The sequence below is a fragment of the Pseudophryne corroboree genome, chromosome 2 (assembly GCF_028390025.1).
Source record: "Pseudophryne corroboree isolate aPseCor3 chromosome 2, aPseCor3.hap2, whole genome shotgun sequence".
In the NCBI taxonomy this organism is placed as follows: domain Eukaryota; kingdom Metazoa; phylum Chordata; class Amphibia; order Anura; family Myobatrachidae; genus Pseudophryne; species Pseudophryne corroboree.
This window is the reverse complement of record NC_086445.1, coordinates 1052845498-1052872434: the sequence shown is the minus strand read 5'-3', so window position 1 is coordinate 1052872434 and position 26937 is coordinate 1052845498. Positions and strand designations below refer to the sequence as shown.

At 49.8% G+C, this 26937-nt stretch overlaps 1 protein-coding gene across 1 annotated transcript; it reads left to right on the top strand.

Moving 5' to 3' along the window:
• The first annotated feature begins 2003 nt into the window (after window positions 1–2003).
• On the top strand, window positions 2004–26524 carry LOC134988750 (T-lymphocyte activation antigen CD80-like). Its single transcript, XM_063950573.1, has 4 exons — window positions 2004–2280; window positions 18043–18318; window positions 18395–18503; window positions 26057–26524. Exons 1-3 carry the CDS (start codon window positions 2070–2072, stop codon window positions 18493–18495), a joined length of 588 nt encoding a protein of 195 aa, XP_063806643.1. The 5' UTR covers window positions 2004–2069; the 3' UTR covers window positions 18496–18503; window positions 26057–26524.
• Window positions 26525–26937: the final 413 nt, after the last annotated feature.

The following is a 26937-nucleotide window of genomic DNA, read 5'->3' as shown; positions in this document are numbered from 1 at the left end:
CGTAACGTTCAGTGAAAAAAATGGCTAATCTGCGCATGCGTATGCACCGAAATGCGCACGCGCGTCGTACGGGTACAAAGTTCATTGTGGTTTTGCACTGGTTCTAGCGACGATTCCAATCGCACAGAGGGCCGCAAGGTGATTGACAGAAAGAGGGCGTTTCTGGGTGTCAACTGACTGTTTTCAGGGAGTGCTTAGAAAAAAGCATGCGTGGCTGGGCGAACGCTGGGCGGGTGTGTGATGTCAAAAGCCGTCCCTCCGTCGTTAGAATCAATGCACACGAAGAGTAACTACAGGGCTGGTCTTGTTTTGCACAAAAAGATTTTGCAGGCGCTCTGCTGCACAAGCGTTCGCACTCCTGCAAATCGAAAATACACTCCCAGTGGGCGGCGACAATGCGTTTGCACGGCTGCTAAAAACTGCTAGCGAGCGATCAAATCGGAATGACCCCCATTATTTAGAATGCCATATAACCTGGAGACCTGGACAGAACATTGCTATAGTCACATCAGGGGATATATGTGACCGTCCTGGGCTGTAGGGTGAATGTTACCTCTTATTTAAGGTGATATAAGTAAAGTGCTGACTTTATGGTAAGGTTGTGATTTATTTATGAATTATTCCCTGAGCCACAGTACAATTCTCACCCTGGGTGTAGATGACTCTATAGAGTCTGCGGTAATCAATGATATAGTTGTAGGCTATATGTCTAATGCCACCTTACTACTGACCCCACCAGGTTCTGCTACTGGTATTTCCTGCACCTATAATCAAAGTGTAAGGACTATGCAGGGACACTAAGGACAGTAGTTGCATTTATATGCTCAGTGTTAATATCGCATGTATTATGCCTCCTATATCTAATACTTAGTATAATCCTAGAAATCATAGTGACACATTAGTAGTTATGGCTACAGAGGCTGGGAGCGCTTGCTTAGCGTCTCCCGGTCTCTAGTAGCTATGTACAAGCGATATGTCTTAGACAATGCATCAGACAGATAATTTTCCCCTAGGGGCACTGTATAAATACAGGGTGATTAAAAAGTTGCAGTACACCCTTTTGTTTCAAAAACTGTGCAGGAAATGGGAAAACTGAATACTCCAGTAAGCGAAAATCGTTTCAGCAAATTCTGATATTGTTTGACATGTTACACAACCCCCTTTCCATTTGAAAAAACTGACTTAGATTCAAGATGGTCGATTTCAAGATGGCGCCCTAAAAGATAGCCCACCTCACCCATACCTTACTGGAGTATTCAATTTTCTCATTTCCTGCAGTTTTTGAAACAAAAGGGTGTACTGCGACTTTTTAATCACCCTGTATATCAATTATTGCAGATCGCGTTCACTCAGCAACACCGGCGTCTATCCCGCCTCCGATCATATATTATTAATTCTTAACTAAAAAGCATCTTCTTTGACATTGATATTTCATGTATTTTAGTGCAGCATGGGGGTGCAGTGTAATCGCCGACGCACGTTTCACAACGAGTCTTTTCAAGGCCTTAAAACTTGAGATTTCACAGATGTTGGTTTTTAAATCTCCTTAATAAAAGCTATATTTTATGTGATTTGTACATATCTTGTGTGCGCCACAATTAGATAAAGCTGTTCCTCTTCTTCTTGTTCATTGGTTATCATCACTGAGGTCTCTGTCTCCCCCTAGTGGTGGGGGAAGGCCAGAAGCTGTTACTTATTGTGTCCCATCACCTGTTGGTGACTCTGTCATACTTTGCCTATGGTAATAGAGTATGGGGTTATCGCTGATGGTGTCCCCTTAGTAAACATCCATTTCCACCACAATAGCTCATTTTGTCCTATAATAAATTAGCCCCTAAAGTCTGATGCTGCTGATTCTAATCTTTAATATAAGTTGCACTGTATAACGCTTTCCCTCTGCCTTTTGTTCAATACTTTCCCCTCTGGCAGGTACAGCTCAGCGGCACCTGGTGCAGGCACAAGTGGGGCACACAGCAAATATTCCATGCCTGGTGCCCTTACCCAGCATAACTCAGTGGCAAACGCTACGTCTGTACGTGCAGAAATCTGGCTCCAGCAATTCCCCAACAATGGTGTTTGCTTTCTTCAATGGCCAGGAGCAGCCGGATCACCAAGAACTGAGTTACCAGAAGCGCACCCACCTGTTCAAGGACAACCTGACGCTTTCCCTGTCACACGTCAGTCGTTGGGATGAGGGACAGTATGACTGCCACATCTTTCTGCTAAATGACCATGAATATGAGCTGGAAGACAGCGGACAAGTGCTGCTATCCATCTGGGGTACGTGGCGTAGATTACAGACAGCATATAAGGGTCACCACTGGGGGACTGATGGTGGTTTATGTGGGCATGCGTCCTGACAGCGCGCTCACAGAGATTTCAGTGCACAGGAGAGGCACAGTGTCAGAAATGTGTTTGGTATGTAGCTGGTCATTCTGGGCAGTGACAGGGATGTGGCTTGGTGTACACACAGAGTTGGCCCATCCCATGGGCGTGTTATGGAAGGGTCACCAGTGTGTAGGGGAAAGCAGATACATACACAGACTCACATGGGAGGCCGTAGTCAGATAGAAAAGTGTTTCAATGGTGCGACCAATGGTGGTGTCTACAGATGCACCAGGCCATATTACAGCGGACGCTCAGCCTTCGATCATTCATACACACGGATGTACACCAGGGGACGGCCTTGTAGCAGCATTAGCTTACAGTCACAGACAGGAGGCCACCAACGGAGGCAGAGCAGTACGTGGTAGTAACGGAATAAGCCTCAAAATGTGGTGGCACTGGGTGCTGGTGTTGTGTATTGGGCACTGTGCACTAGTGTAATATGTGGTGGCACTGGGTGCTGGTGTTGTGTATTGGGCACTGTGCACTAGTGTAATATGTGGTGGCACTGGGTGCTGGTGTAGTGTGTTGGGCACTGTGCACTAGTGTAATATGTGGTGGCACTGGGTGCTGGTGTTGTGTATTGGGCACTGTGCACTAGTGTAATATGTGGTGGCACTGGGTGCTGGTGTAGTGTGTTGGGCACTGTGCACTAGTGTAATATGTGGTGGCACTGGGTGCTGGTGTAGTGTGTTGGGCACTGTGCACTAGTGTAATATGTGGTGGCACTGGGTGCTGGTGTTGTGTGTTGGGCACTGTGCACTAGTGTAATATGTGGTGGCACTGGGTGCTGGTGTTGTGTATTGGGCACTGTGCACTAGTGTAATATGTGGTGGCACTGGGTGCTGGTGTAGTGTGTTGGGCACTGTGCACTAGTGTAATATGTGGTGGCACTGGGTGCTGGTGTTGTGTGTTGGGCACTGTGCACTAGTGTAATATGTGGTGGCACTGGGTGCTGGTGTTGTGTATTGGGCACTGTGCACTAGTGTAATATGTGGTGGCACTGGGTGCTGGTGTAGTGTGTTGGGCACTGTGCACTAGTGTAATATGTGGTGGCACTGGGTGCTGGTGTAGTGTGTTGGGCACTGTGCACTAGTGTAATATGTGGTGGCACTGGGTGCTGGTGTAGTGTGTTGGGCACTGTGCACTAGTGTAATATGTGGTGGCACTGGGTGCTGGTGTAGTGCGGCGGGCACTGCACATTGGGGGAGAATTTGATGCACAGTGCAGGAGGATATTGGGGTGAGTGATGCACAGTGCAGGAGGATATTGGGGTGAGTGATGCACAGTGCAGGAGGATATTGGGGTGAGTGATGCACAGTGCAGGAGGATATTGGGGTGAGTGATGCACAGTGCAGGAGGATATTGGGGTGAGTGATGCACAGTGCAGGAGGATATTGGTGTGAGTGATGCACAGTGCAGGAGGGTATTGGGGTGAGCGATGCACAGTGCAGGAGGGTATTGGGGTGAGTGATGCTACAGTGCAGGAGGATATTGGGGTGAGTGATGCACAGTGCAGGAGGTTATTGGGGTGAGTGATGCACAGTGCAGGAGGATATTGGGGTAAGTGATGCACAGTGCAGGAGGTTATTGGGGTGAGTGATGCACAGTGCAGGAGGATATTGGGGTGAGTGATGCACAGTGCAGGAGGATATTGGGGTGAGTGATGCACAGTGCAGGAGGTTATTGGGGTGAGTGATGCACAGTGCAGGAGGTTATTGGGGTGAGTGATGCACAGTGCAGGAAGGTATTGGGGTGAGTGATGCACAGTGTAGACGGATATTGGGGTGGGGGTTGCACATTGGGGTGGGGGATGCATAGTAGGGGAGGATATTGGGGTGGGGGTTGCACATTGGAGGAGGACATTGTGGTGGGTGTTGCACATTGGAGGAGGACATTGGGCGGGGGTTGCACATTGGAGGACATTGGGGTGGGGGTTGCAGATTGGAGGACATTGGGGTGGGGGTTGCACATTGGAGGACATTGGGGTGGGGGTTGCACATTGGAGGAGGACATTGGGCGGGGGTTGCACATTGGAGGAGGACATTGTGGTGGGTGTTGCACATTGGAGGAGGACATTGGGCGGGGGTTGCACATTGGAGGACATTGGGGTGGGGGTTGCAGATTGGAGGACATTGGGGTGGGGGTTGCAGATTGGAGGACATTGGGGTGGGGGTTGCACATTGGAGGACATTGGGGTGGGGGTTGCACATTGGAGGAGGACATTGGGGTGGGGGTTGCACATTGGAGGACATTGGGGTGGGGGTTGCACATTGGAGGAGGACATTGGGGTGGGGGTTGCACATTGGAGGACATTGGGGTGGGGGTTGCACATTGGAGGACATTGGGGTGGGGGTTGCACATTGGAGGACATTGGGGTGGGGGTTGCATAGTGTAGAAGGATATTGGTGTGGGGGTTGCACATTGGAGGACATTGGGGTGGGGGTTGCACATTGGATGACATTGGGGTGGGGGTTGCACATTGGAGGACATAGGGGTGGGGGTTGCACATTGGAGGAGGACATTGTGGTGGGGGTTGCACATTGGAGGAGGACATTGGGGTGGGGGTTGCACATTGGAGGAGAACATTGGGGTGGGGGTTGCACATTGAAGGAGGACATTGGGGTGGGGGTTGCACATTGGAGGAGGACATTGGGGTGGGGGTTGCACATTGGAGGAGGACATTGGGGTGGGGGTGGCACATTGGAGGACATTGGGGTGGGGGTTGCACATTGGAGGACATTGGGGTGGGTGTTGCACAGTGTAGAAGGATATTGGTGTGGGGGTTGCACATTGGAGGACATTGGGGTGGGGGTTGCACATTGGAGGAGATTGGGGTGGGGGTTGCACATTGGAGTGGAGGATGCATAGTAGGGGAGGATATTGGGGTGGGGTTGCATAGTGTAGAAGGATATTGGGGTGGGGGTTGCACATTGGAGGACATTGGGGTGGGGGTTGCACATTGGAGGAGATTGGGGTGGGGGTTGCACATTGGAGGAGGACATTGGGGTGGGGGTTGCACATTGGAGGAGGCCATTGGTGTGGGGGTTGCACATTGGAGGAGGCCATTGGGGTGGGGGTTGCACATTGGAGGAGGACATTGGGGTGGGGGTTGCACATTGGAGGACATTGGGGTGGGGGTTGCACATTGGGGTGGGGGTTGCACATTGGAGGACATTGGGGTGGGGGTTGCACATTGGAGTGGAGGATGCATAGTAGGAGAGGATATTGGGGTGGGGTTGCATAGTGTAGAAGGATATTAGGGTGGGGGTTGCACATTGGAGACATTGGGGTGAGGGTTGCACATTGGAGGACATTGGGGTGGGGGTTGCACATTGGAGGACATTGGGCAGGGGTTGCACATTGGAGGAGGACATTGGCGTGGGGGTTGCACATTGGAGGACATTGGGGTGGGTGTTGCACAGTGTAGAAGGATATTGGTGTGGGGGTTGCACATTGGGGTGGGGGTTGCACATTGGAGGAGATTGGGGTAGGGGTTGCACATTGGAGTGGAGGATGCATAGTAGGGGAGGATATTGGGGTGGGGTTGCATAGTGTAGAAGGATATTGGGGTGGGAGTTGCACATTGGAGGACATTGGGGTGGGGGTTGCACATTGGAGGAGATTGGGGTGGGGGTTGCACATTGGAGTGGAGGATGCATAGTAGGGGAGGATATTGGGGTGGGGTTGCATAGTGTAGAAGGATATTGGGGTGGGGGTTGCACATTGGAGACATTGGGGTGAGGGTTGCACATGGGAGGACATTGGGGTGGGGGTTGCACATTGGAGGAGGACATTGGGGTGGGGGTTGCACATTGGAGGAGGCCATTGGGGTGGGGGTTGCACATTGGAGGAGGACATTGGGGTGGGGGTTGCACATTGGATTACATTGGGGTGGGTGTTGCACATTGGAGGACATTGGGTTGGGGGTTGCACATTGGAGGACATTGGGGTGGGGGTTGCACATTGGAGGACATTGGGGTGGGGGTTGCACATTGGAGTGGAGGATGCATAGTAGGAGAGGATATTGGGGTGGGGTTGCATAGTGTAGAAGGATATTGGGGTGGGGGTTGCACATTGGAGACATTGGGGTGAGGGTTGCACATTGGAGGACATTGGGGTGGGGGTTGCACATTGGAGGACATTGGGCAGGGGTTGCACATAGAGATGAGCGGGTTCGGTTTCTCTGAATCCGAACCCGCACGAACTTCATGTTTTTTTTCACGGGTCCGAGCGACTCGGATCTTCCCGCCTTGCTCGGTTAACCCGAGCGCGCCCGAACGTCATCATGACGCTGTCGGATTCTCGCGAGACTCAGATTCTATATAAGGAGCCGCGCGTCGCCGCCATTTTCACACGTGCATTGAGATTGATAGGGAGAGGACGTGGCTGGCGTCCTCTCCATTTAGATTAGAAGAGAGAGAGAGAGAGAGAGAGAGATTGACCTGATTTACTGGAGCTTAGGAGTACTGTAGAAGTGTAAAGAGTGCAGAGTTTACTAGTGACTGACCACAGTTACCACCAGACAGTGCAGTTTTATTTAATATATCCGTTCTCTGCCTGAAAAAAACGATACGCACAGTGACTCAGTCACATACCATATCTGTGTGCACTGCTCAGCCCAGTGTGCTGCATCATCTATGTATATATTATATATCTGACTGTGCTCAGCTCACACAGCTTATAATTGTGGGGGAGACTGGGGAGCACTGCAGTGCCAGTTATAGGTTATAGCAGGAGCCAGGAGTACAAGACAGTCACATACCATATCTGTGTGCACTGCTCAGCCCAGTGTGCTGCATCATCTATGTATATATTATATATCTGACTGTGCTCAGCTCACACAGCTTATAATTGTGGGGGAGACTGGGGAGCACTGCAGTGCCAGTTATAGGTTATAGCAGGAGCCAGGAGTACATATTATATTAAAATTAAACAGTGCACACTTTTGCTGCTGGAGTGCCACTGCCAGTGTGACTGACCAGTGACCTGACCACACTGACCACCAGTATAGTTAGTAGTATACTATATTGTGATTGCCTGAAAAAGTTAAACACTCGTCGTGTGACTTCACTTGTGTGGTGTTTTTTTTTTTATTCTATAAAAAACTCATTCTGCTGACAGACAGTGTCCAGCAGGTCCGTCATTATATAATATATATACCTGTCCGGCTGCAGTAGTGATATATATATATTTTTTATATCATTATTTATCATCCAGTCGCAGCAGACACAGTACGGTAGTTCACGGCTGTAGCTACCTCTGTGTCGGCACTCGGCAGTCCATCCATAATTGTATACCACCTACCCGTGGTTTTTTTTTCTTTCTTCTTTATACATACATACTACTACATCTCTTTATCAACCAGTCTATATTAGCAGCAGACACAGTACAGTACGGTAGTTCACGGCTGTGGCTACCTCTGTGTCGGCACTCGGCAGTCCGTCCATAATTGTATACCACCTAACCGTGGTTTTTTTTTCTTTCTTCTTTATACATACATACTACGACATCTCTTTATCAACCAGTCTATATTAGCAGCAGACACAGTACAGTACGGTAGTTCACGGCTGTGGCTACCTCTGTGTCGGCACTCGGCAGTCCGTCCATAATTGTATACCACCTAACCGTGGTTTTTTTTTCTTTCTTCTTCATACATACATACTACGACATCTCTTTATCAACCAGTCTATATTAGCAGCAGACACAGTACAGTACGGTAGTTCACGGCTGTGGCTACCTCTGTGTCGGCACTCGGCAGTCCGTCCATAATTGTATACCACCTAACCGTGGTTTTTTTTTCTTTCTTCTTTATACATACATACTACGACATCTCTTTATCAACCAGTCTATATTAGCAGCAGACACAGTACAGTACGGTAGTTCACGGCTGTGGCTACCTCTGTGTCGGCACTCGGCAGTCCGTCCATAATTGTATACCACCTAACCGTGGTTTTTTTTTCTTTCTTCTTCATACATACATACTACGACATCTCTTTATCAACCAGTCTATATTAGCAGCAGACACAGTACAGTACGGTAGTTCACGGCTGTGGCTACCTCTGTGTCGGCACTCAGCAGTCCGTCCATAATTGTATACCACCTACCCGTGGTTTTTTTTTCTTTCTTCTTTATACATACATACTACTACATCTCTTTATCAATCAGTCTATATTAGCAGCAGACACAGTACAGTACGGTAGTTCACGGCTGTGGCTACCTCTGTGTCGGCACTCGGCAGTCCGTCCATAATTGTATACCACCTACCCGTGGTTTTTTTTCTTTCTTCTTCATACATACATACTACGACATCTCTTTATCAACCAGTCTATATTAGCAGCAGACACAGTACAGTACGGTAGTTCACGGCTGTGGCTACCTCTGTGTCGGCACTCGGCAGTCCGTCCATAATTGTATACCACCTAACCGTGGTTTTTTTTTCTTTCTTCTTCATACATACATACTACGACATCTCTTTATCAACCAGTCTATATTAGCAGCAGACACAGTACAGTACGGTAGTTCACGGCTGTGGCTACCTCTGTGTCGGCACTCGGCAGTCCGTCCATAATTGTATACCACCTAACCGTGGTTTTTTTTTCTTTCTTCTTCATACATACATACTACGACATCTCTTTATCAACCAGTCTATATTAGCAGCAGACACAGTACGGTAGTTCACGGCTGTAGCTACCTCTGTGTCGGCACTCGGCAGTCCGTCCATAATTGTATACTAGTATCCATCCATCTCCATTGTTTACCTGAGGTGCCTTTTAGTTGTGCCTATTAAAATATGGAGAACAAAAATGTTGAGGTTCCAAAATTAGGGAAAGATCAAGATCCACTTCCACCTCGTGCTGAAGCTGCTGCCACTAGTCATGGCCGAGACGATGAAATGCCAGCAACGTCGTCTGCCAAGGCCGATGCCCAATGTCATAGTACAGAGCATGTCAAATCCAAAACACCAAATATCAGTAAAAAAAGGACTCCAAAACCTAAAATAAAATTGTCGGAGGAGAAGCGTAAACTTGCCAATATGCCATTTACCACACGGAGTGGCAAGGAACGGCTGAGGCCCTGGCCTATGTTCATGGCTAGTGGTTCAGCTTCACATGAGGATGGAGGCACTCAGCCTCTCGCTAGAAAAATGAAAAGACTCAAGCTGGCAAAAGCAGTAGCACCGCAAAGAACTGTGCGTTCTTCGAAATCCCAAATCCACAAGGAGAGTCCAATTGTGTCGGTTGCGATGCCTGACCTTCCCAACACTGTTCGTGAAGAGCATGCGCCTTCCACCATTTGCACGCCCCCTGCAAGTGCTGGAAGGAGCACCCGCAGTCCAGTTCCTGATAGTCAGATTGAAGATGTCAGTGTTGAAGTACACCAGGATGAGGAGGATATGGGTGTTGCTGGCGCTGGGGAGGAAATTGACCAGGAGGATTCTGATGGTGAGGTGGTTTGTTTAATCAGGCACCCGGGGAGACACCTGTTGTCCGTGGGAGGAATATGGCCGTTGACATGCCTGGTGAAAATACCAAAAAAATCAGCTCTTCGGTGTGGAACTATTTCAACAGAAATGCGGACAACAGGTGTCAAGCCGTGTGTTCCCTTTGTCAAGCTGTAATAAGTAGGGGTAAGGACGTTAACCACCTCGGAACATCCTCCCTTATACGTCACCTGCAGCGCATTCATAATAAGTCAGTGACAAGTTCAAAAACTTTGGGTGACAGCGGAAGCAGTCCACTGACCAGTAAATCCCTTCCTCTTGTAACCAAGCTCACGCAAACCACCCCACCAACTCCCTCAGTGTCAATTTCCTCCTTCCCCAGGAATGCCAATAGTCCTGCAGGCAATGTCACTGGCAATTCTGACGAGTCCTCTCCTGCCTGGGATTCCTCCGATGCATCCTTGCGTGTAACGCCTACTGCTGCTGGCGCTGCTGTTGTTGCTGCTGGGAGTCGATGGTCATCCCAGAGGGGAAGTCGTAAGACCACTTTTACTACTTCCACCAAGCAATTGACTGTCCAACAGTCCTTTGCGAGGAAGATGAAATATCACAGCAGTCATCCTACTGCAAAGCGGATAACTGAGGCCTTGGCATCCTGGGTGGTGAGAACCGTGGTTCCGGTATCCATCATTACTGCAGAGCCAACTAGAGACTTGTTGGAGGTACTGTGTCCCCGGTACCAAATACCATCTAGGTTCCATTTCTCTAGGCAGGCGATACCGAAAATTTACACAGACCTCAGAAAAAGAGTCACCAGTGTCCTAAAAAATGCAGCTGTACCCAATGTCCACTTAACCACGGACATGTGGACAAGTGGAGCAGGGCAGGGTCAGGACTATATGACTGTGACAGCCCACTGGGTAGATGTATGGACTCCCGCCGCAAGAACAGCAGCGGCGGCACCAGTAGCAGCATCTCGCAAACGCCAACTCTTTCCTAGGCAGGCTACGCTTTGTATCACCGGTTTCCAGAATACGCACACAGCTGAAAACCTCTTACGGCAACTGAGGAAGATCATCGCGGAATGGCTTACCCCAATTGGACTCTCCTGTGGATTTGTGGCATCGGACAACGCCAGCAATATTGTGTGTGCATTAAATATGGGCAAATTCCAGCACGTCCCATGTTTTGCACATACCTTGAATTTGGTGGTGCAGAATTATTTAAAAAACGACAGGGGCGTGCAAGAGATGCTGTCGGTGGCCAGAAAAATTGCGGGACACTTTCGGCGTACAGGCACCACGTACAGAAGACTGGAGCACCACCAAAAACTACTGAACCTGCCCTGCCATCATCTGAAGCAAGAAGTGGTAACGAGGTGGAATTCAACCCTCTATATGCTTCAGAGGTTGGAGGAGCAGCAAAAGGCCATTCAAGCCTATACAATTGAGCACGATATAGGAGGTGGAATGCACCTGTCTCAAGCGCAGTGGAGAATGATTTCAACGTTGTGCAAGGTTCTGATGCCCTTTGAACTTGCCACACGTGAAGTCAGTTCAGACACTGCCAGCCTGAGTCAGGTCATTCCCCTCATCAGGCTTTTGCAGAAGAAGCTGGAGACATTGAAGGAGGAGCTAACACGGAGCGATTCCGCTAGGCATGTGGGACTTGTGGATGGAGCCCTTAATTCGCTTAACAAGGATTCACGGGTGGTCAATCTGTTGAAATCAGAGCACTACATTTTGGCCACCGTGCTCGATCCTAGATTTAAAGCCTACCTTGGATCTCTCTTTCCGGCAGACACAAGTCTGCTGGGGTTGAAAGACCTGCTGGTGAGAAAATTGTCAAGTCAAGCGGAACGCGACCTGTCAACATCTCCTCCTTCACATTCTCCCGCAACTGGGGGTGCGAGGAAAAGGCTCAGAATTCCGAGCCCACCCGCTGGCGGTGATGCAGGGCAGTCTGGAGCGACTGCTGATGCTGACATCTGGTCCGGACTGAAGGACCTGACAACGATTACGGACATGTCGTCTACTGTCACTGCATATGATTCTCTCACCATTGAAAGAATGGTGGAGGATTATATGAGTGACCGCATCCAAGTAGGCACGTCACACAGTCCATACTTATACTGGCAGGAAAAAGAGGCAATTTGGAGGCCATTGCACAAACTGGCTTTATTCTACCTAAGTTGCCCTCCCACAAGTGTGTACTCCGAAAGAGTGTTTAGTGCCGCCGCTCACCTTGTCAGCAATCGGCGTACGAGGTTACATCCAGAAAATGTGGAGAAGATGATGTTCATTAAAATGAATTATAATCAATTCCTCCGCGGAGACATTGACCAGCAGCAATTGCCTCCACAAAGTACACAGGGAGCTGAGATGGTGGATTCCAGTGGGGACGAATTGATAATCTGTGAGGAGGGGGATGTACACGGTGATATATCGGAGGGTGATGATGAGGTGGACATCTTGCCTCTGTAGAGCCAGTTTGTGCAAGGAGAGATTAATTGCTTCTTTTTTGGGGGGGGGTCCAAACCAACCCGTCATATCAGTCACAGTCGTGTGGCAGACCCTGTCACTGAAATGATGGGTTGGTTAAAGTGTGCATGTCCTGTTTTGTTTATACAACATAAGGGTGGGTGGGAGGGCCCAAGGACAATTCCATCTTGCACCTCTTTTTTCTTTTATTTTTCTTTGCGTCATGTGCTGTTTGGGGAGGGTTTTTTGGAAGGGACATCCTGCGTGACACTGCAGTGCCACTCCTAAATGGGCCCGGTGTTTGTGTCGGCCACTAGGGTCGCTAATCTTACTCACACAGTCAGCTACCTCATTGCGCCTCTTTTTTTCTTTGCGTCATGTGCTGATTGGGGAGGGTTTTTTGGAAGGGACATCCTGCGTGACACTGCAGTGCCACTCCTAAATGGGCCCGGTGTTTGTGTCGGCCACTAGGGTCGCTAATCTTACTCACACAGTCAGCTACCTCATTGCGCCTCTTTTTTTCTTTGCGTCATGTGCTGATTGGGGAGGGTTTTTTGGAAGGGACATCCTGCGTGACACTGCAGTGCCACTCCTAAATGGGCCCGGTGTTTGTGTCGGCCACTAGGGTCGCTAATCTTACTCACACAGTCAGCTACCTCATTGCGCCTCTTTTTTTCTTTGCGTCATGTGCTGATTGGGGAGGGTTTTTTGGAAGGGACATCCTGCGTGACACTGCAGTGCCACTCCTAAATGGGCCCGGTGTTTGTGTCGGCCACTAGGGTCGCTAATCTTACTCACACAGTCAGCTACCTCATTGCGCCTCTTTTTTTCTTTGCGTCATGTGCTGATTGGGGAGGGTTTTTTGGAAGGGACATCCTGCGTGACACTGCAGTGCCACTCCTAAATGGGCCCGGTGTTTGTGTCGGCCACTAGGGTCGCTTATCTTACTCACACAGTCAGCTACCTCATTGCGCCTCTTTTTTTCTTTGCGTCATGTGCTGATTGGGGAGGGTTTTTTGGAAGGGACATCCTGCGTGACACTGCAGTGCCACTCCTAGATGGGCCAGGTGTTTGTGTCGGCCACTAGTGTCGCTTAGCTTAGTCATCCAGCGACCTTGGTGCAAATTTTAGGACTAAAAATAATATTGTGAGGTGTGAGGTATTCAGAATAGACTGAAAATGAGTGGAAATTATGGTTTTTGAGGTTAATAATAATATGGGATCAAAATGACCCCCAAATTCTATGATTTAAGCTGTTTTTTAGTGTTTTTTTAAAAAAACACCCGAATCCAAAACACACCCGAATCCGACAAAAAAAATTCGGTGAGGTTTTGCCAAAACGCGGTCGAACCCAAAACACGGCCGCGGAACCGAACCCAAAACCAAAACACAAAACCCGAAAAATTTCAGGCGCTCATCTCTAGTTGCACATTGGAGGAGGACATTGGCTTGGGGGTTGCACATTGGAGGACATTGGGGTGGGGGATGCATAGTAGGGGAGGATATTGGGGTGGGGTTGCATAGTGTAGAAGGATATTGGGGTGGGGGTTGCACATTGGAGGAGGACATTGGGGTGGGGGTTGCACATTGGAGGACATTTGGCGGGGGTTGCACATTGGAGGACATTGTGGTGGGGATTGCACATTGGAGGACATTGGGGTGGGGGTTGCACATTGGAGGAGGACATTGTGGTGGGGGTTGCACATTGGAGGAGGACATTGGGGTGGGGGTTGCACATTGGAGGAGGACATTGGGCGGGGGTTGCACATTGGAGGACATTGGGGTGGGGGTTGCACATTGGAGGACATTGGGGTGGGGGTTGCACATTTTAGGAGGACATTGTGGTGGGGGTTGCACATTGGAGGAGGACATTGGGGTGGGGGTTGCACATTGGAGGAGGACATTGTGGTGGGGGTTGCACATTGGAGGACATTGGGGTGGGGGTTGCACATTGGAGGAGGACATTGTGGTGGGGGTTGCACATTGGAGGAGGACATTGGGGTGGGGGTTGCACATTGGAGGAGGACATTGTGGTGGGTGTTGCACAGTGTAGAAGGATATTGGGATGGGTGATGCACAGTGTAGACGGATATTGGGGTGGGGGTTGCACATTGGGGTAGGGGATGTATAGTAGGGGAGGATATTGGGGTGGGGTTGCATAGTGTAGGATATTGGGGTGGGGGTTGCATAGTGTAGAAGGATATTGGGGTGGGGGTTGCACATTGGAGGACATTGGGGTGAGGGTTGCACATTGGAGGACATTGGGGTGGGGGTTGCACATTGGAGGATATTGGGGTGGGGATGCATAGTGTAGAAGGATATTGGGGTGGGGGTTGCACATTGGAGGACATTGGGGTGGGGGTTGCACATTGGAGGACATTGGGGTGGGGGTTGCACACTGGAGGAGGATATTGGGATGGGGGTTGCACATTGGAGGACATTGGGGTGGGGGTTGCACACTGGATGAGGATATTGGGATGGGTGATGCACAGTGTAGAAGGATATTGGGGTGGGGGTTGCACATTGGAGGAGGACATTGTGGTGGGTGTTGCACAGTGTAGAAGGATATTGGGATGGGTGATGCACAGTGTAGATGGATATTGGGGTGGGGGTTGAACATTGGGGTGGGGGATGCATAGTAGGGGAGGATTTTAGGGTGGGGTTGCATAGTGTAGGATATTGGGGTGGGGGTTGCATAGTGTAGAAGGATATTGGGGTGGGGGTTGCACATTGGAGGACATTGGGGTGAGGGTTGCACATTGGAGGACATTGGGGTGGGGGTTGCACATTGGAGGATATTGGGGTGGGGTTGCATAGTGTAGAAGGATATTGGGGTGGGGGTTGCACATTGGAGGATATTGGGGTGGGGGTTGCACATTGGAGGACATTGGGGTGGGGGTTGCACACTGGAGGAGGATATTGGGATGGGGGTTGCACATTGGAGGACATTGGGGGTGGGGGTTGCACATTGGAGGCGGACATTGGGGTGGGGGTTGCACATTGGAGGAGGACATTGTGGTGGGGGTTGCACATTGGAGGACACTGGGGTGGGTGTTGCACAGTGTAGAAGGATATTGGGATGGGTGATGCACAGTGTAGAAGGACATTGGTGTGGGGGTTGCACATTGGGGTGTGGGTTGCACATTGGAGGAGATTGGGGTGGGGGTTGCACATTGGGGTGGGGGTTGCACATTTGAGGAGATTGGGGTGGGGGTTGCACATTGGAGTGGAGGATGCATAGTAGGGGAGGGGGTTGCACATTGGAGGACATTGGGGTGGGGGTTGCATAGTGTAGAAGGATATTGGGGTGGGGTTGCACATTGGAGGACATTGGGGTGGGGGTTGCACATTGGAGGACATTGGGGTGGGGGTTGCACATTGGAGGATATTGGGGTGGGGTTGCATAGTGTAGAAGGATATTGGGGTGGGGGTTGCACATTGGAGGACATTGGGGTGGGGGTTGCACATTGGAGGACATTGGGGTGGGGGTTGCACACTGGAGGAGGATATTGGGGTGGGGGTTGCACATTGGGGTGGGGGTTGCACACTGGAGGAGGATATTGGGGTGGGTGATGCACAGTGTAGAAGGATATTGGGGTGAGGGTTGCACGCTGGAGGAGGATATTGGGATGGGGGTTGCACATTGGAGGACATTGGGGTGGGGGTTGCACACTGGAGGAGGATATTGGGGTGGGTGATGCACAGTGTAGAAGGATATTGGGGTGGGGTTGCATAGTGTAGAAGGATATTGGGGTGGGGGTTGCATAGTGTAGAAGGATATTGGGGTGGGGGTTGCACATTGGAGGACATTGGGGTGGGGGTTGCACATTGGAGGATATTGGGGTGGGGGTTGCACATTGGAGGACATTGGGGTGGGGGTTGCACACTGGAGGACATTGGGGTGGGTGTTGCACATTGGAGGACATTGGGGTGGGGGTTGCACATTGGAGGACATTGGGGTGGGGGTTGCACATTGGAGGACATTGGGGTGGGGGTTGCACATTGGAGGACATTGGGGTGGGGGTTGCACATTGGAGGACATTGGGGTGGGGGTTGCACACTGGAGGAGGATATTGGGGTGGGGGTTGCACACTGGAGGAGGACATTGGGGTGGGGGTTGCACATTGGAGGAGGACATTGTGGTGGGTGTTGCACAGTGTAGAAGGATATTGGGGTGGGTGTTGCACAGTGTAGAAGGATATTGGGATGGGTGATGCACAGTGTAGACGGATATTGGGGTGGGGGTTGCACATTGGGGTGGGGGATGCATAGTAGGGGAGGATATTGGGGTGGGGTTGCATAGTGTAGAAGGATATTGGGGTGGGGGTTGTATAGTGTAGAAGGATATTGGGGTGGGGGTTGCACATTGGAGGACATTGGGGTGGGGGTTGCACATTGGAGGATATTGGGGTGGGGGTTGCACATTGGAGGACATTGGGGTGGGGGTTGCACATTAGAGGACATTGGGGTGGGGGTTGCACATTGGAGGACATTGGGGTGGGGGTTGCACACTGGAGGACATTGGGGTGGGGGTTGCACATTGGAGGACATTGGGGTGGGGGTTGCACATTGGAGGACATTGGGGTGGGGGTTGCACATTGGAGGACATTGGGGTGGGGGTTGCACACTGGAGGAGGATATTGGGGTGGGGGTTGCACACTGGAGGAGGACATTGGGGTGGGGGTTGCACATTGGAGGAGGACATTGTGGTGGGTGTTGCACAGTGTAGAAGGATATTGGGGTGGGTGTTGCACAGTGTAGAAGGATATTGGGATGGGTGATGCACAGTGTAGACGGATATTGGGGTGGGGGTTGCACATTGGGGTGGGGGATGCATAGTAGGGGAGGATATTGGGGTGGGGTTGCATAGTGTAGGATATTGGGGTGGGGTTGCATAGTGTAGAAGGATATTGGGGTGGGGGTTGCACATTGGAGGACATTGGGGTGAGGGTTGCACATTGGAGGACATTGGGGTGGGGGTTGCACATTGGAGGATATTGGGGTGGGGTTGCATAGTGTAGAAGGAAATTGGGGTGGGGGTTGCACATTGGAGGATATTGGGGTGAGGGTTGCACATTGGAGGACATTGGGGTGGGGGTTGCACATTGGAGGACATTGGGGTGGGGGTTGCACATTGGAGGACATTGGGGTGGGGGTTGCACACTGGAGGAGGACATTGGGGTGGGGGATGCACACTGGAGGAGGATATTGAGATGGGCGATGCACAGTGTAGAAGGATATTGGGGTGGGGGTTGCACACTGGAGGAGGACATTGGGGTGGGGGTTGCACATTGGAGGAGGACATTGTGGTGGGTGTTGCACAGTGTAGAAGGATATTGGGGTGGGTGTTGCACAGTGTAGAAGGATATTGGGATGGGTGATGCACAGTGTAGACGGATATTGGGGTGGGGGTTGCACATTGGGGTGGGGGATGCATAGTAGGGGAGGATATTGGGGTGGGGTTGCATAGTGTAGGATATTGGGGTGGGGTTGCATAGTGTAGAAGGACATTGGGGTGGGGGTTGCACATTGGAGGATATTGGGGTGAGGGTTGCACATTGGAGGACATTGGGGTGGGGGTTGCACACTGGAGGAGGATATTGGGATGGGTGATGCACAGTGTAGAAGGATATTGGGGTGGGGGTTGCACATTGGGGTGGGGGATGCATAGTGAGGGAGGATACTAAGATGGGGTTGTTACATTCTTACTAATAACAATGGTTTCATTCACAGCGGAGTTTTCACAACCACAGATCACAGTCCGGAGCGGAGAGATGGGAACAGAAAACACAGCCAGGTGCTCCTCCCAAGGGGGTTATCCCAAGGGGTACATTCATTGGAAGTCATCCCCCCATGTGGCAGATAGCAGGAATGAAACCTGGACTGAGCAGCACCCCCAGACCCAACTGTACAACATATCTGGGGGACTTGCGCTGAACACGACCTCTGGGGTCTCCGTCTCTTGCTGTGTGGTGGCCGGAGAGAGGAGGGTCTGCAGTAAGAGCATCAGTAAGTGGCAGATAGATGGTTCTGTCTGTAGGAGGCGATACAGGGCGACAATCTCATCTCTCCCTCCATGTTCCAGGAATGTCACCCCATGAGAGGTCCAGAGCTGGGAGACAGAGATGGGCGGAGGGGATGACTGCCCTCCTCTGTCTCACTATACTGCTGTCACTTGGCACATAGAGGGCGCTGTAAGTATGCTGTATGTGTATATGTTGGGTAGGGGGGGTGTAGGTGTACATGTATCTGTGTATGGATGTCTCTCTCGCTGTATATACTAAGTGATGACCAATACACATATGAAGAGTGCACTCCGGCAGAGGACCCTACGATACCATGTGTGCAAGACCTTGTCTGGATGGGTTCACTACGATCTGCCGGCGGCCGGCCTCCCGGCGACCAGCATACCGGCGCCGGGAGGCCGGCCGCCAGCTTACCGACAGTGTGGCGAGCGCAAATGAGCCCCTTGCGGGCTCGCTGCGCTCGCCGCGCTACGGGCACGGTGGCGCGCCACACTATTTTATTCTCCCTCCAGGGGGGTCGTGGACCCCCACGAGGGAGAATAAGTGTCGGTATGCCGGCTGTCGGGCTCCCGGCGCCGGTATGCTGGTCGCCGGGAGCCCGACCGCCGGCATACTGAAGACCACCCGTCTGGATGTATGTCTCTCTTATATAGCAGTCACTAGGAATAGTCCAGCATGTGGGGTGCGTGCTCAGTGATCTCCATATCATGGACCCACTTGAATCCATTTGGTGGGAACATCAGCATGAGGAGACAGAGAGAACCTGTAGCACCCTATAGTGCAGTATTCTATTGCAATGCCCATGTGAGTATAATGTAATGTATATGAGGCCTTGTTCCTAATAGAACCAAATAAGTTCTTATCTGAAGAACAATTTCATGCTGAGACTTCTAGTGTTTTTCAGGAAAGAGAAAATAGGATTTTAAATACCTACCAGTAAATCCTTTTTTCGTAGTCCATAAGGGATATTGGGGACATATTAGTACGATGGGGTATAGACGGGTCCAAAGGAGCCAGTGCACTTTAAATTTCTTCACTGGGTGTGCTGGCTCCTCCCCTCTATGCCCCTCCCACAGGCAGTTATAGGTAAAACAGTGCCTGAAGGAGAATGACATACTTGAGAGGAGGAACATAACAATAAGTGTGGTGAGATTTACACACCAGCACACCAATAACATAACCGGGACAGCAACAGCTGGCAACACAAAACAGCAACAGCTGAACAGGTAACACAGAACAGAGAACCTGCAGAAAGTCACCGCACAGAGGCGGGCGTCCAATATCCCTTATGGACTATGAGAAAAGGATTTACCAGTAGGTATTTAAAATCCTATTTTCTCTAGCATCCATAAGGGATATTGGGGAACACATTAGTATGATGGCGATGTCCCAAAACTTCCAGAACGTGCGGGAACGTGCGGAGACATCTGCAGCACCACCTGCCCAAACTGGATATCCTCTGGTCAGGGTATCAAATGTGTAGAACTTCACAAAGGTGTTCTTCCCCAACCAGGTAGCAGCTAGGCACAGTTGCAGGGCCGAGACTCCACGGGCAGCCGCCCAGGAAGACCCCACTGATCTCATAGAGTGGGCCTTCAGAAACTGTGGAACAGGTAAGGCTGCCGACGCATAGGCCTATTGGATAGTTGGCTGAATCCAACGAGCAATAGACTGCTTTAAAGCAGGGCAACCGTTTTTCTGCGCATCATACAGCACGAACAAAAAATCCGTATTTCTGATCCGAGCACTCTTATTGATTTTCAAGGCTCGCACTGCATCCAATGCGTCCGGAGGGGCAGAAGTGCCACAACTGGACGGAATCACAATAGGTTGATTCAAGTGAAACGCGGAGACCACCTTCGGCAGGAACTGCTGTCTAGTCCTGACCTCGCTCTGTTCTCGTAAAAGACCAAGTAGGGACTTTTACACGATAAGTCCACTAATTCTGAGACAGGTCTAGCAGAAGCCAGGGCCAGTAACATCACCATCTTCCATGTGAGGTACTTGTCTTCTACAGTCATCAGAGGTTCAAACCAGGAGGACTGTCAAAAGCATAACACCACATCCAAATCCCAAGGTGCCGTAGGCAGCACAAAGGAAGGTTGTATGTGAAGCACCCCTTACAAGAAGGTCTGAACTTCTGTCAGGAGAGCCAACTTCTTCTGGAAGAAGACGGAAAGAGCTGAAATTTGGACCTTAAGGGATCCAAGACATAAGCCTTTATCCACTTCAGTCTGAGGGAAACTAAGCAATCTCCCCAAGTGGAATTCCGCAGATGGATATGTGTGATCCTCGCACCAAGAGACATATCTCCGCTAAATATGATGATAGTGTTTTGACGTCACAGGTTTTCTGGCTTGCACCATAGTGGCAATTACCTTTTGGAAAGCCCTTTGTGAGCTAGGATGTTCCGCTCAACTTCCATGCTGTCAAACGAAGCCGCTGTAAGTCCGGGTAGACGAACAGTCCTTGCCGAAGATCTCTTCTTAGCGGCAGAGGCCAAGGGTTCTCTACGGACAAGTCCAGAAGAGCTGCGTATCACGTTCTTCGGGGCCAATCCGGGGCAATCATGATTGCCTGCACTCCCTGATGCCTGATCCTCTTGAGTACCCTGGGGATCAACGGTATCGGAGGAAATAGGTAGACCAGCTGGTAAGGCCAAGGCGTCAGCGCATCCACTGCGCTCACCTGAGGGTCTCTGGTTTGCGAGCAATAACTAAGCTTCTTGTTGAGGCGAGAGGCCATCATGTCGATCTGTGGGCAGCCCCCCCTGTCGATGATCTGTTGAAACACCTGAGGGTGTAGTCCCCACTCCCCAGGGTGGAGATCGTGGCGACTGAGGAAATCCGCTTCCCAGTTGTCCACCCCCGAAATGAAGTTTGCGGACAGTGCTCCTGCATTTCTTTCTGCCCAGAAGAGTATTCTTTACACTTCTCGCATGCAGGCTCTGCTTTTGGTCTCTCCTTGTTGATTGATGTACGCCACTGCTGTGGCGTTGTCCGACTGAACCTGGATCGCCCGATCCCAGAGTAGAGGGGAGGCCTGAATCAAAGCATTGTAGATGGCCAGAAGTTCCAGGATGTTGATCGGAAGGAAGGCCTCTTGGGCAGACCAACTGCCCTGGAAATGTGCCCCCTGGGTGACAGCTCCCCTTCCTCTCAGACTCGCATTCATCGTGAGGAGGATCCAATCCTGAATCCCAAAGCGTCAACCTTCCAGCAGGTTGGAAGACTATAGCCACCACAGGAGTGAAATCCTGGCCTGGGGTGACAGCCGAATCATCCGGTGCATCTGAAGATAGGAACCGGACCACTTGTTCAGGATATCCAATTGGAATGGTCTGGCATGAAACCTACTGAACTGTATCTCCTCGTACGAGGCCACCATCTTTCCCAAGAATTTTATGCAAAGATTAATGGATACTCGAGCAGGTCGGAGCACCATGCAAACCATTTCTTGAAGTGTTCTCACTTTTTCCTCTGGGGGGGGAACACTTTCTGTGCTACAGTATTCAGGAGCATCCCGAGAAATGGGAGCCACTGAGTCGGTTCCAGGTGGGTCTTCTGCAGATTGAGGATCCACCCGTGGTGAGAAAGAAGTAGTGCAATCTATATGGAGCAATAGAAGCTCCCTGGTACTCGCTGTTATCAGGAGATCATCCAGGTATGGAATTATGTTGACCCCCTGGACCCTGAGCTGAAACATCATTTCCGCCATCACCTTTGTGAACACCCTCAGAGCTGTAGACAGGCCGAAGGGCAACGCCTGAAACTGGTAGTGATCGTTCATTAGGGCAAACCACAGATAGGCCTGATGAGGAGGCCAAATTGGGATATGGAGGTAGGCATCCTTGATATCCAGGAACACTAGGAATTTCTGTTGTTCCAGGCTTGCGATCACCGCCCTTAAAGATTCCATCTTGAATTTGAAAACCTTCAGGTAAGGATTCAAGGACTTCAGATTCAGAATGGGTCTCACAGATCTGTCTGGTTGTGGTACTACGAACAGACTGGAGTAGTAACCCTGTCCTCGTTGTTGTAGGGGTACTGGAACAATGACCTGGGACTGAACCAACTTGTTTATGAGCAGTAGTAGCGTAATACGCATAATTTCCAAAGCTGGTAAGCCTGATTTGAAAAATTGTTGGGGAGGAGCAGCGTCGAACTCCAGCTTGTAACCCTGAGAGATAAGGTCCCTTACCCAAGCATCTTGGCAGGAACCATCCCAGATGTGGCTGTAATGACATAACCAAGCTCCCACCACGAGATCCCCTTGGGGTGGGTGGGCACCATCATGCTGAAGTCTTTGCGGAAGCAGAACTGGTGCTCTGGTCCTGAAATCCAGCAATGGCTGGTTTCTTAGGTTTACCTCTGGAGCCTATAGCTGCATTGGAGTCCCCCTGGCCCTAGATCATAATCTGGAGGACCGAAAGGACTGAGTAAACAGTCCCGGGTAGATACGTCTAGCAGGCGGAGCCCCTGAAGGGAGAAACGTGGATTTCCCAGCAGTAGCTTTGAAAATCCATGCATCCAATTCACCTCCAAAAAGCCATTCACCTGTGAAGGGATTCCACATTACGTTTGGAGTCAGCATCAGCAATCCACTGCCGCAACTATTTGGCTCTGCGCGCAGACACAGCCATAGCCATGGTCCTAGCATTAATATTTGCCAATCTCTTTAAGGGAGTCACAGAGGACTCTTGCTGTGTCCTGAATGTGTTTTAGGAAAGTTACAGTAGTAACTAAGGTCATATCACCCGAGATACCTTCCTGAATTTGAGTAACCCAGGAATAAATTGCATGTGTCATCCAGCAACCTGCAATGACCTGTCTTTGAGCTACACCTGCAGCAGTGTAGATAGATTTCAGAGTGGTCTCAATTTTTCTGTCTGCTGGGTCCTTTACTGTAAAGGAGCCTGGAGGAGGGAGTACCACATTTTTAGAAAGGCGAGAAACTGAGATGTCTACTGCTGGAGATTCTTCCCAAAATTTCCTGCCTTCACGGGTACAGGGGAAGGTATGCAAAAACCGTTTGGACACCTGATATTTTTTATCTGGATTTTTCCAGGCTATTTTAAATAAATCATCCAATTCCTTAGAGTCAGAAAATGTGACTGTCAATTTGTCTTGTGGGAGGAAAAATTACTGCTGAGTATTAGCATCCTCCAGGGGGAGCTAATAGCCAATTTGAGGGGTTCGAAACCCTGGGTATGGGTGGAAACCCCACTTATGGAATCCACATCATCCCCATCCACCTGTATATCATCATCAGTATCTGATAGTAGTGCAGGTAAAGCACATTTTTGTGCACCTGTAGTAGACAGGGGTGGTGGTTTAGCAGTGAGAATTGCCACTGCTTGTTGCAGTTCCTGAGTCTTATTGGCATTTGCAGTGAGTTAAGATGACATATTAGACATCATAGTTTTTATAGCCCCCAGCCAGGAGGTCTCTGGACTCTTCCCCACATTGTTATCAGCACTTTGTGATGACTGACTACACTGCTCACATAATGTTAAGCCTGATGAGATAGGGGAGAATTTAGCATTACATACACTGCATGTCTGTTTTACCATTGTGAAGAAGAAAAACAGGTATAATACACATACAACACAGCCTGAAATACAATACAAGCCTACCATATTGCATGTGAGAGGAGACACAGGAGAGAGGACCCCAGCGCACCCAATGCTGCTGGAGCTACTGTGTAATATTTATACTGGCCATGTTTCCTAAGTGTTTGTAGCCTCACATAAATGCTTGGTACAAGATATTTTAGCCAGTCTCACGCAAGGGCTACAGCGGGTCCCCCCCAGGAGGGACCCGTACGCCTCACCCACGCTTCTGCCGCACAGTGAACTGGGGAACCCCCCTAGCGGGGTCACCGGTGTGTACTCACCACCGATGATCTCCTTCAGGCAGCGTTAGGGGTGTGCGGCATGCTGCGGCATGCTGCGGCTGCGACAGCCAAGGCGCAGTGCCCCGCTGAACAAACAGCCCCAGTGGTCTTGCAGCGGGGAAGCGGCTCTGCACCTCAAGAGGCCAGTGACCGCCCCCCCCTAACTCCCCCGGCGCAGGTATGCTGTTGCCCAAACAGCATACCGAAAGAAAGAAATGTTTAATTGAATTTGAAGAAAAACTCTGGAGCTTGCAGTGTGCATCCTCTCCTGAGGGCACTTTTTTCTAAACTGCCGTGAAGGAGGAGGCATAGAGGGGAGGAGCCAGCACACCCAGCTGAAGAAATTTAAAGTGCACTGGCTCCTTTGGACCCATCTATACCCCATCGTACTAATCTGACCCAAATATCCCTTATGGATGCTAGAGAAATGCATGTGTGCACTCTAAGCTCTAACTATACTTATAATAAACTGTACAACTAACATGGAGTGTAACTGAGGTATTTAGCACATTTGTCCAAAAATGCTTCCCGTCCACCACGTCCAGGGGAACCCCATCAGATGGGTCCATAATATCCCTAATACTAACACATTATATCAATTTATCCAGGTACCAGTTACCTGTAATATGCAGACAGCAATGTAGGAACTGAGGCTTATTAGAATCACCTAAGGGTGGAAGCTTGGACTCCACACCCTCACTTGTAGTTCAAGAAGTTGGGTGCAAAAGTAGTCCCCATTGCCGTTCCACATACCTGAAGGCTCTCAGTAAGAATGTGAAATCATTTTATTTTTTTTAAAGTGAACTTATTAATGGGAGACTGGGAGCAAAAATATGTATATGATAACGCTAGGGATTGCACAGTGGTGTATAGAAGACACAGGGATGATGTGATGATTGTGTGGAATGATAGTGATAGCATGTATGCAGTATATGGACTATATTGGGAATAACACAACTGGATAATAAACATATAACCTTCCCTTAGGTCTCATGTATAAAGAGGATCTGTAGTACCTGACTGGTCACCCCTCTCTGCTGCTTAGTTTGTCCACAACCACCTCTTGTTTACCATTCCCCCCAACTCTGTCCATTAGTGCCACCCCCAGCTCCATCCTGCCTCATACTTACTGCCATGCTGGGCGGACACTTCTCCACCTGCCCCCCACTGCACATGTATGTTGGAGACGGGACAGACCTTACTATTACATAGATAACCCGACCTCTCTGATCTTCACAAGATCTACGTCTCTCATCCACACTCATTACCCGCTCCCATGCACGATTGCAGGACTTCCTTCAGGCTGCACCCACTCTGTGGAATGCCCTCCCACGCACAATAACACTCTCCTCTAGTCTCCAAACCTTCAAGTGTTCCCTGAAAACTCATCTCTTCAGGCCGCTTATCACATTCCAGAACCGCTCACTCAACCTTCATAAGCTTTCCTATCCGATTATATCCTCACTGTACAGTCCACACATATACTCACATATCTTCTCTTTCTTCACTTTCCCTTCTTTCTGACCATGGTTCATCATTGCTGTGATGTGATATCATGCAGCCCACCTAGAACCTTGCAATAGATAGCACCTATCCTTGTGTATCAATGACTATTTCCCTATAGAGTGTAAGCTTGCGAGCAGGGCCCTCCTACCTCTATGACTGTTTATTTATTACCCAGTTTTGTTGTATCATTGTGTCTAATTGTAAAGCGCAACGGAATTTTCTGCGCTATATAAGAAACTGTTAATAAATAAATAACTAAAAGATAGGCGTGTGGATGGAGCTGGGACTGTTAGTACACTAATGATGTGATGTCTCCCCAGGTGCCGCCTGCTTCCTCCTGTAACCTCCGTGAGGTTGTGATGGGCTTGTCCCCTGTGGGATCTTTGCGATTCCTCCTGTTATGATTGCAGACCGCGTCTGTGCAGAGTCCGTCGCTGTTCTCTTCCTGTGACATTGTAGCATCAGAACCTACCCTGCTGGAATATGGATATTATGTGTGTAATTGCCCCAGGAGAACTATTACCTGCAGACCGAGGACACCCTGGTATAGGCAGAAGGCATGACCTGAACTTGTGTCTGATTGGATGAATCAACATTCCTGACTAATCCAGTTCTCCATTCACTCCACCATTCCCGTACAGTGTATTATTAGTACTAGACACTAGGATCCCAGGCCCATCTCTCCGTCATACCTCCATCATCAGCTCTAACAGCACAGTAGCTCTTGTCCTAGGGCGACACTTGATTGTATAATGTACAGTATGGAAATTGGTCATAAAGGGAACCGCACAGATTGAGATAATTGTAATCAATCGATGATAGTCTGAAAAAACTGAGAATAATCAATGAAATTGCTTCATAATCAGGTGACCAAACACCTTGAGAATTATTCTCACCAATACGGTGTATACAGGTTAACCCTCAGTGGTGTATACAGGTTAACCCTCAGTGGTGCTCCCCAGAGTCAGAAATTTATATCAAAATAAATACCAGAAAGACAGAAGAACAGTAGACTTTTATTAGTTACTTAAATGATATGGAGTTCAGGTTTTGCGAATATATGTGAAAATATAAAAATATTCTGTAGCCTTAGCTAAGATAAAGTGGTATCTTAGAGAGAGAGAGTGCGTGTTTCATAAAAACACGCACTCTCTCTCTAAGATACCACTTTATTGAGCATACCTCCTATACATCAATCATA